This window comes from Notolepis coatsorum, assembly GCF_963971535.1.
Source record: "Notolepis coatsorum genome assembly, chromosome: 4".
Classification (NCBI taxonomy): Eukaryota; Metazoa; Chordata; class Actinopteri; order Aulopiformes; family Paralepididae; genus Notolepis; species Notolepis coatsorum.
In genome coordinates, this window is record NC_140168.1 from 114,478,262 (window position 1) to 114,489,900 (window position 11,639).

Here is an 11,639-nt window from a genome sequence, read left to right on the forward strand (position 1 = left end):
CTACACATCATTTACTAACACTTCAGGTGCTACACATCATTAACTAACACTTCCTAGACACTATATACAAATGTTTTCATTAACCTAAACCAAGAAAATGGCAACACTAATAATAACCACCATGATATAATACATGTATGTATGAATGTATGATCAGATGAATGAATGTAGCGCTCCCAGGTGTGCACCATTGGTTGTGCTAATGACTGTAAAGGAAATGAATGATGGGGGGTGGTTTTGACACTCAGTACAATCAGAATTGTGTGTGTGTGTGTGTACACAACACACCAACATTATGGGAAATGTGCTTACCACCTTATCCAGAGTCAGACAAGAAGATGGATACCAATGTCCTCTCTGTGGCAGTCGAAGGCTATCCGGCTGCAAGCTAGCCTAGCTTAGCACAAATGAATGGAAGCAGATACAAACCAGCTAGCCTAGCTTAGCACAAATGAATGGAAGCAGATACAAACCAGCTAGCCTAGCTTAGGTCTCATAGGTTGGGTCTCCGCCTCAAAGTTGATCTATGTTGTTGTGGTGGTGATGTAATAACCATGTCCTTCCACCAGGGGGAGTTTGGTGTGTATCTGGTGTCAGACGGCTCCAGCAGACCCTACCGCTGCAAGATCAAAGCTCCCGGATTCGCTCACTTGGTACGGATTTTTACTTTATACACAAAACACTGAATTATTCAAGTCTGTTAGCCGTTAATTGTTCTGCATGTTTAACAGCTTCTCCTTAACCCTTTGGTTGCCGAAAACGTAGAACTACGTTTCTGTGGCCCGACCGTTGAGTGCCAGAAACGTAGATATATGTTTCTATTTCTTTTATTTCTTTTATTCGCTATTGCCATTCATAATCCATCGAGGCATCTTGTGCATGCTGTCCTGAATGTGTCTGAGATCGCAGACGGCAAATACCGCCGCCTAACGCCTTGCGGCCGCTATTGCACTCCATTTGAAACGATGTGGTTTGTTTTCTCGGCCGAGCTGCGGCGTGGGGGCGGGTTCTAAACACTCCGGCAAGACAAGCGGTCACCACGGTTGCCTCGACGAGTTCATCCGCCTGCCCGTTCCTGTGCAATGCTGGATAACGTCGGACAAACGATTGCGATGAATATTTGGAATGGAGATCAGATAATTGGATTATTCTTTTTGCAGTACTTCAGAGACAAGGTAAGGACTATATATTACCAATCTTGCCTTGATCTGATAATTTTTCTCCCGCTATTGCAGTGTGTGTGCGTGCCGTTGGCTGCGATAGACGCACGGAGGGCCGGTTTTCCCCGTCCCCTTTCGTGCATGCACGAGGAAACATAATACCGACAATCTAGCATTGATTTCAGGATGATTTGATAATCAGGCGAAAAATGGCAACGTGATAAGTGGATTTCACTAAAGGGCTGTTTGACGGAGTTCCCTGGGATTACACAGGAACACTCTACCACTATACTCATATTCACCACGGTATAAAACGGAAATGTATAGATGAAAATCAGTTTTTTGCATGATAGATAGTGCATTAAGTCTATTTAGAAAGTACTATAGGACCCCCTCCCCTGCAGTTTATTGTCATGAGTTCATTGACTGCCACGCTGTTTTCCCATCTCTAATCCCTGGCGCCAGCGTTTCAGACCGTTTTAACGATGTTTGTAGACCCATCGTATATTCTATATTATAGCTATGGAGACATACTATGGCTCATTTGAAAGGCAATATTTATACTCAAACAGGGAACAAACCGTTTATTTCTACATTGATTGATTGATTGATAACTTTATTAACAGATTGCAGAGTGGGTACAATACAGTACGGCTCAATACAAACTGCTAAGAGGATGCAGACCAGAAAAAGACTTTCTTCTTGTTTACATCAGGGTCCTCCCATCAAGACATTTATGACATACAAGACATACAAATATACAGTACTGTGTGAGAAAAAGAGATCATAAAAAAATATATACATCCGAAGGGGAAGAAACTGTATATTGAAGGGGGTTGGTTGGGGGCGGTTTGGACATTTACCGGGGCCAGTTTCTAATTGCAGCCACCCGTAGGTGCTCTTTGAGAGCGGTTTTGAAGGAGGGTAGGCATTCACATTATTTTACGGCTGTGGGTAGGGCGTTCCACATTATTGTGGCATAATTGCGAAACGTGTTTACATGCATCTGTTCCTGTCCAATCCCAGGCTATGTAAACAGACCCGGTGTGCCCGGAGGTCATGTGATGTAAACAGACCCGGTGTGCCCGGAGGTCATGTGATGTAAACAGACCCGGTGTGCCCGGAGGTCATGTGATGTAAACAGACCCGGTGTGCCCGGAGGTCATGTGATGTAAACAGACCCGGTGTGCCCGGAGGTCATGTGATGTAAACAGACCCGCTGTGCCCGGAGGTCATGTGATGTAAACAGACCCGGTGTGCCCGGAGGTCATGTGATGTAAACAGACCGGTGTGGCCCGGAGGTCATGTGATGTAAACAGACCGGTGTGGCCCGGAGGTCATGTGATGTAAACAGACCCGGTGTGCCCGGAGGTCATGTGATGTAAACAGACCCGCTGTGCCCGGAGGTCATGTGATGTAAACAGACCCGGTGTGCCCGGAGGTCATGTGATGTAAACAGACCCGGTGTGCCCGGAGGTCATGTGATGTAAACAGACCCGCTGTGCCCGGAGGTCATGTGATGTAAACAGACCCGGTGTGCCAGGAGGTCTGACGATGTAAACAGACCCGCTGTGCCCGGAGGTCATGTGATGTAAACAGACCGGTGTGCCCGGAGGTCATGTGATGTAAACAGACCCGCTGTGCCCGGAGGTCATGTGATGTAAACAGACCCGGTGTGCCCGGAGGTCATGTGATGTAAACAGACCCGGTGTGCCAGGAGGTCATGTGATGTAAACAGACCCGCTGTGCCCGGAGGTCATGTGATGTAAACAGACCCGCTGTGCCCGGAGGTCATGTGATGTAAACAGACCCGGTGTGCCCGGAGGTCATGTGATGTAAACAGACCCGGTGTGCCAGGAGGTCTGACGATGTCGTTCGGTCCATCGAAAAAGATGTAAATATCCAGTAATCCGACATGTGAACCAATGTCCAGTAGCTCTTGTCTTGTGTACAAAGGGTCAGCACGAATATACTGGGCGAATAGACTGAACATGAGTATGCAAATAATAGTTGATTTGCCGTTCCTGGCGAGACAAAAAGCCGCTGCTTGATCAAGCGCCGCCATCCTAGCTAAAAAGATTACTCAAAAGGTAGGTGAGGGGCGCCCTCGTGGCGCACCGCATAGTGCCTCGCACAACTACGCGGCCGTCCCGGGTTCGCTCCCGACGATGATTTGTCGCATGTCCTCCCCGCATCTTCTCCCGTTCTCCCCCTCATCTGTCGGTCCTGTACGGCCTATAAAGCTGTAAAAATGCTAAAAATAAATCTTAAAAAAAGTAGGTGAGACTGCCACCTTTCTATGTTACCAAATACCTACACAAGGTCCGGGGGACTGTCTAGTATCATACTTTTTTTTTTTTTTTTATTATACATAAAACTAATATACTCGTTTTTGGCAGTCAATGAGTTAATAGCAATTCCTTGTCTGAAATTAATGTTGTTGTTTACATGTGTATGTATGTATATATGTATATATGTATGTATGTATATATGTATATATGTATGTATCCCCTCCCCTCTCCACGTGAAATGCACCTGATTGGATAAATGACATGCTGGTGCTCTCTAGTGCGACATCTAGTGGCTGAATGTTATCTATAGCACCTTTAACCATAATGTTAATTTAACCGCAAAGGCCACAGAGAAGCGGCGGCAGTGGGAGAGCCGGTTCGTAGGACTTTTCATTATGCTAAGAATCCCTGGTGAGAATACGGTGCATCTTGGCTTAAGGGTTCATAGTGTAAAAGGTAAATTATTTGCCCTGGCTTAAAGGCCCACTTGCAGGTTGTATTTTTGTTCAATAAACAATGTGGACTAGGCCAACGGTGACTTTCATGAAGAGGGGGAAAAAATTATCGAAATTGACCCAGTTTTAGCGTTTTTATCAAAAATGTTGTCCGCCCAACCACAACCACCACGCACATGCATATTTTAATCCATGTTTCATAGCGTGTGTGTGTCATCTTAATGATGACGTCACACCAGGTATCAGGGCAGCGAGGGGCGCTGAGAATCACACGCAGGTAGTGGCAGGAAGCAAAGAGCCTTCTTGTTACTACTAGCCGAGGATCTAGTATCTGTTTCACCTAACACTAGTGATCCGTGATCATAGCCATTTATCTCTAAAGCGAACCACTATTTGCAAAAGCCACAACCATGTTACCATATTTGTAAATACTAATGTAAATCATTGTGTCGTTGTGTATATAGCGTTAGTAGCTAGCTTGCTATCCGGCATTCTCGAAACTCCTAACTCCTGTATACCTTTGTCAGTCTTTGTCTTTCATTCAATCAATCAATCTGCATGGTGATTGATTGAATGCAAATGTTATTAACAGATTGCAGAATGGGTACAATACAGTACAGCTCAATACACACAATTGTTAAGGGAATGCAGACCAGAGAGAGACTTTTGTCTTGTTTACATCAGGATCCCTCATTTTCAATTAATAATGAATTGTAAGTAAGGGTGCAACTTGCTCCGTGCAATCCATTCTTTGTGGATCTAGCCCTAGGAAGTTTCAAGTTTCTTTAATAGTTGTCATACAGAAGTACAGAATACTTTCATACAAAATGCTTCTTACTGTTACGCTCCAGAGACTGTGCTAGACAAGATAGTATCAAATAACATAGTATAGCATGTAATTTAGAAGAAGAAAATGAGGAGAGGCTGGGTAGTGTAGAGAGGTCTAAACACTAGGAGTGTCTGGTAGTGTAGAGGTCTAAACACTAGGTGTGTCTGGTAGTGTAGAGGTCTAAGCACTAGGAGTGTCTGGTAGTGTAGAGAGGTCTAAACACTAGGTGTGTCTGGTAGTGTAGAGGTCTAACCACTAGGTGTGTCTGGTAGTGTAGAGGTCTAAACACGGTGTGTCTGGTAGAGGTCTAAACACTAGGTGTGTCTGGTAGTGTAGAGGTTTAAACACTAGGTGTGTCTGGTAGTGTAGAGGTCTAAACACTAGGTGTGTCTGGTAGTGTAGAGGTCTAAACACTAGGTGTGTCTGGTAGTGTAGAGGTCTAAACACTAGGTGTGTCTGGTAGTGTAGAGGTCTAAACACTAGGTGTGTCTGATAGTGTAGAGGTCTAAACACTAGGTGTGTCTGGTAGTGTAGAGGTCTAAACACTAGGTGTGTCTGGTAGAGGTCTAAACACTAGGTGTGTCTGGTAGTGTAGAGGTCTAACCACTCGGTGTGTCTGGTAGTGTAGAGGTCTAAACACTAGGTGTGTCTGGTAGTGTAGAGGTCTAAACACTAGGTGTGTCTGGTAGTGTAGAGGTCTAAACACTAGGTGTGTCTGGTAGTGTAGAGGTCTAAACACTAGGTGTGTCTGGTAGTGTAGAGGTCTAAACACTAGGTGTGTCTGGTAGTGTAGAGGTCTAAAGACTAGGTGTGTCTGGTAGTGTAGAGGTCTAAAGACTAGGTGTGTCTGGTAGTGTAGAGGTCTAAAGACTAGGTGTGTCTGGTAGTGTAGAGGTCTAACCACTCGGTGTGTCTGGTAATGTAGAGGTCTAAAGACTAGGTGTGTCTGGTAGTGTAGAGGTCTAAAGACTAGGTGTGTCTGGTAGTGTAGAGGTCTAAACACTAGGTGTGTCTGGTAGTGTAGAGGTCTAAACACTAGGTGTGTCTGGTAGAGGTCTAAACACTAGGTGTGTCTGGTAGTGTAGAGGTCTAAACACTAGGTGTGTCTGGTAGTGTAGAGGTCTAAAGACTAGGTGTGTCTGGTAGTGTAGAGGTCTAAACACTAGGTGTGTCTGGTAGTGTAGAGGTCTAAACACTAGGTGTGTCTGGTAGTGTAGAGGTCTAAACACTAGGTGTGTCTGGTAGTGTAGAGGTCTAACCACTAGGTGTGTCTGGTAGTGTAGAGCAGTGGTTCCCAAAGTCGGGGTCGCGACCCAAAGGTGAGCCGCGAGCAGCCACGGGTGGGCCGCGAGATGATTTAAAAAAATATATATATTTTTTTATTTTTTATTTAATTTTTTTTGTTAGGCCACTGAACTCAGAAGCAGGCCAGGACAGTGTTTCTAGTTGTATTCTAAAATTATATTCTATTGTATTCTAAAATGTGACTATATGGTTTTATATTAACTTAATAAATAAACAAAAACGAAAAATCTACTTATTTCAACGAACATTTCAAACTAAATAACAGATTATGCACATAAAACGCCGAAAACAACCGAAGCAACAATAGTATTTTAATGAGGCTATTATTATTATCATTATTATTTTGCAACAAGTTAGCCCTCTCATAAATAGCACATATAAATGAATAACTAACTTGAACTAACTTAATAGGATTGAAGTGATATTTGGCTTAAAAAATCGGTCGCCTGGCCAAAAAAAAAAAAGAAAAAGCCAGACGATGTGCATTGGGCCGCGGCTCTCTGACGCCTTATTTTCTGGGCCCCGGCCTGAAAAGTTTGGGAACCCCTGGTGTAGAGGTCTAAAGACTAGGTGTGTCTGGTAGTGTAGAGGTCTAAACACTAGGTGTGTCTGGTAGTGTAGAGGTCTAAACACTAGGTGTGTCTGGTAGTGTAGAGGTCTAAAGACTAGGTGTGTCTGGTAGTGTAGAGGTCTAAACACTAGGTGTGTCTGGTAGTGTAGAGGTCTAAAGACTAGGTGTGTCTGGTAGTGTAGAGGTCTAAACACTAGGTGTGTCTGGTAGTGTAGAGGTCTAAACACTAGGTGTGTCTGGTAGAGGTCTAAACACTAGGTGTGTCTGGTAGTGTAGAGGTCTAAACACTAGGTGTGTCTGGTAGAGGTCTAAACACTAGGTGTGTCTGGTAGTGTAGAGGTCTAAACACTAGGTGTGTCTGGTAGTGTAGAGGTCTAAACACTAGGTGTGTCTGGTAGAGGTCTAAACACTAGGTGTGTCTGGTAGTGTAGAGGTCTAAACACTAGGTGTGTCTGGTAGTGTAGAGGTCTAAACACTAGGTGTGTCTGGTAGTGTAGAGGTCTAAACACTAGGTGTGTCTGGTAGTGTAGAGGTCTAAACACTAGGTGTGTCTGGTAGTGTAGAGGTCTAAAGACTAGGTGTGTCTGGTAGTGTAGAGGTCTAAACACTAGGTGTGTCTGATAGTGTAGAGGTCTAAAGACTAGGTGTGTCTGGTAGTGTAGAGGTCTAAACACTAGGTGTGTCTGGTAGTGTAGAGGTCTAAAGACTAGGTGTGTCTGGTAGTGTAGAGGTCTAAACACTAGGTGTGTCTGATAGTGTAGAGGTCTAAAGACTAGGTGTGTCTGGTAGTGTAGAGGTTTAACCGGACCCACAATGACATCACGCCATAAATCCATCTCTACAGAATGTATGAATTAATGTTGATTTTTTTTTTCTTAATCTAGAAATTAAATTTATTTAAAGTGTAACTAATAGTCTGAAATGGGTTTTAAGCCATAAATATTAGATTTCTATTTAAAAAAAAACAGCATTTAAAAGTGACTTGTATCCTTTTAAATGCCCTTTTAAAATGAAAAATAGTGCTTGGAAAAGTACTTGAGTCATTGAATTTCATTTTGCAATGTCTGTGGGGACCCTGATATTAACTACATGTTCATATTAACTACTCCTGCTTTCACATGAGCTCCACTTCCCCTTCCCGTTGTGTATTGTGATATTTTGCAGTCGTTAGTTGTAGATTTGCATTTAGTTTTTTATGATAATGAGTGAATGTTTTCTTTCCTCTTAGGCTGGTCTGGATAAAATGGCCAAAGGACACATGTTAGCCGATGTGGTGGCCATTATTGGTAAGGGATGATTTTTTTAATTATTAAATTACTATAACGCTCTTTTTGACACATGGGTTCCATGTCATTCTTGCCTTGATAAAGACACCACCACACACTTCTAGTGGCTCATAAAGACACCACCACACACTTCTAGTGGCTCATAAAGACACCACACACACTTCTAGTGGCTCATAAAGACACCACCACACACTTCTAGTGGCTCATAAAGACACCACACACTTATAGTGGCTCATAAAGACACCACACACTTCTAGTGGCTCATAAAGACACCACCACACACTTCTAGTGGCTCATAAAGACACCACACACTTCTAGTAGCTCATAAAGATACCACACACTTCTAGTGGCTCATAAAGACACCACACACTTCTAGTGGCTCATAAAGACACCACACACTTCTAGTGGCTCATAAAGACACCACACACTTCTAGTGGCTCATAAAGACACCACCACACACTTCTAGTGGCTCATAAAGACACCACACACTTCTAGTGGCTCATAAAGACACCACACACTTCTAGTGGCTCATAAAGACCACCACACACTTCTAGTGGCTCATAAAGACACCACCACACACTTCTAGTGGCTCATAAAGACACCACACACTTCTAGTGGCTCATAAAGACACCACCACACACTTCTAGTGGCTCATAAAGACACCACACACTTCTAGTGGCTCATAAAGACACCACACACACTTCTAGTGGCTCATAAAGACACCACCACACACTTCTAGTGGCTCATAAAGACACCACACACACTTCTAGTGGCTCATAAAGACACCACACACTTCTAGTGGCTCATAAAGACACCACCACACACTTCTAGTGGCTCATAAAGACACCAACACACACTTCTAGTGGCTCATAAAGACACCACACACTTCTAGTGGCTCATAAAGACACCACACACTTCTAGTGGCTCATAAAGACACCACCACACACTTCTAGTGGCTCATAAAGACACCACACACTTCTAGTGGCTCATAAAGACACCACCACACACTTCTAGTAGCTCATAAAGACACCACACACTTCTAGTGGCTCATAAAGACACCACACACTTCTAGTGGCTCATAAAGACACCACACACTTCTAGTGGCTCATAAAGACACCACCACACACTTCTAGTAGCTCATAAAGACACCACCACACACTTCTAGTAGCTCATAAAGACACCACCACACACTTCTAGTGGCTCATAAAGACACCACACACTTCTAGTAGCTCATAAAGACACCACACACTTCTAGTGGCTCATAAAGACACCACACACACTTCTAGTTGCTCATAAAGACACTACACACTTCTAGTGGCTCATAAAGACACCACCACACACTTCTAGTAGCTCATAAAGACACCACCACACACTTATAGTGGCTCATAAAGACACTACACACGTCTAGTGGCTCATAAAGACACTACACACTTCTAGTGGCTCATAAAGACACCACACACACTTCTAGTGGCTCATAAAGACACCACCACACACTTCTAGTGGCTCATAAAGACACCACACACTTCTAGTGGCTCATAAAGACACCACCACACACTTGTAGTGGCTCATAAAGACACCACCACACACTTCTAGTGGCTCATAAAGACACCACCACACACTTCTAGTGGCTCATAAAGACACTACACACTTCTAGTGGCTCATAAAGACACAACACACTTCTAGTGGCTCATAAAGACACCACACACACTTCTAGTGGCTCATAAAGACACCACCACACACTTCTAGTGGCTCATAAAGACACCACCACACACTTCTAGTGGCTCATAAAGACACTACACACTTCTAGTGGCTCATAAAGACACTACACACTTCTAGTGGCTCATAAAGACACCACACACACTTCTAGTGGCTCATAAAGACACCACCACACACTTCTAGTGGCTCATAAAGACACCACCACACACTTCTAGTGGCTCATAAAGACACCACACACTTCTAGTGGCTCATAAAGACACCACCACACACTTCTAGTGGCTCATAAAGACACCACCACACACTTCTAGTGGCTCATAAAGACACCACCACACACTTCTAGTGGCTCATAAAGACACCACCACACACTACTAGTGGCTCATAAAGACACCACACACTTCTAGTGGCTCATAAAGACACCAACACACACTTCTAGTGGCTCATAAAGACACCACCACACACTTCTAGTGGCTCATAAAGACACCACCACACACTTCTAGTGGCTCATAAAGACACCACCACACACTTCTAGTGGCTCATAAAGACACCACACACTTCTAGTGGCTCATAAAGACACTACACACTTCTAGTGGCTCATAAAGACACTACACACCTAGTGGCTCATAAAGACACCACACACTTCTAGTGGCTCATAAAGACACCACACACTTCTAGTGGCTCATAAAGACACCACACACTTCTAGTGGCTCATAAAGACACCACCACACACTTCTAGTGGCTCATAAAGACACCACCACACACTTCTAGTGGCTCATAAAGACACCACCACACACTTCTAGTGGCTCATAAAGACACCACCACACACTTCTAGTGGCTCATAAAGACACCACACACACTTCTAGTGGCTCATAAAGACACCACCACACACTTCTAGTGGCTCATAAAGACACCACCACACACTTCTAGTGGCTCATAAAGACACCACACACTTCTTGTGGCTCATAAAGACACCACACACTTCTAGTGGCTCATAAAGACACCATCACACACTTCTAGTGGCTCATAAAGACACCACACACTTCTAGTGGCTCATAAAGACACCACCACACACTTCTAGTGGCTCATAAAGACACCACCACACACTTCTAGTGGCTCATAAAGACACCACCACACACTTCTAGTGGCTCATAAAGACACCACCACACACTTCTAGTGGCTCATAAAGACACCACCACACACTTCTAGTGGCTCATAAAGACACCACCACACACTTCTAGTGGCTCATAAAGACACCACCACACACTTCTAGTGGCTCATAAAGACACCACACACTTCTAGTGGCTCATAAAGACACCACCACACACTTCTAGTGGCTCATAAAGACACCACCACACACTTCTAGTGGCTCATAAAGACACCACCACACACTTCTAGTGGCTCATAAAGACACCACACACTTCTAGTGGCTCATAAAGACACCACACACTTCTAGTGGCTCATAAAGACACCACACACTTCTAGTGGCTCATAAAGACACCACACACTTCTAGTGGCTCATAAAGACACCACACACTTCTAGTGGCTCATAAAGACACTACACACTTCTAGTAGCTCATAAAGACACCACCACACACTTCTAGTGGCTCATAAAGACACCACACACTTCTAGTGGCTCATAAAGACACCACACACTTCTAGTGGCTCATAAAGACACCACACACTTCTAGTAGCTCATAAAGACACCACACACTTCTAGTGGCTCATAAAGACACTACACACTTCCTGGCCTCGGGTCAGGTGTGGACGTACATTGTTGTTGTTTTATGAGTGTTTTGTTTTTGTTTTCTCCCAACAGGAACCCAGGACATCGTGTTTGGAGAGGTTGACCGTTGACACAAAGCTGCTAATGACTCTTCCCCCTTCTAATGTATGACCCCTCCCACTTCCAACTGTTTGTGTCTCAGGTTCAGTCCCAAGTCACTACTGTCATGACACATGACTGCCCATTATTATTATTGGATGTACGATGCATTAAATAAACCTAATAAATATTTTATGACCAAACTGA

At 44.0% G+C, this 11,639-nt stretch overlaps 1 protein-coding gene across 1 annotated transcript in view; it reads left to right on the plus strand.

Moving 5' to 3' along the window:
* ndufs2 (NADH:ubiquinone oxidoreductase core subunit S2) overlaps window positions 1-11,639 on the plus strand; it is an 88,465-nt gene extending 76,826 nt beyond the window's left edge. Inside the window, exons 12-14 of the mRNA XM_084312366.1 lie at window positions 570-653; window positions 7,840-7,897; window positions 11,427-11,639. Of these exons, the coding sequence (XP_084168492.1) occupies window positions 570-653; window positions 7,840-7,897; window positions 11,427-11,464 (180 nt within the window). The 3' untranslated portion in view covers window positions 11,465-11,639. The remainder of the gene's footprint in view (window positions 1-569; window positions 654-7,839; window positions 7,898-11,426) is intronic.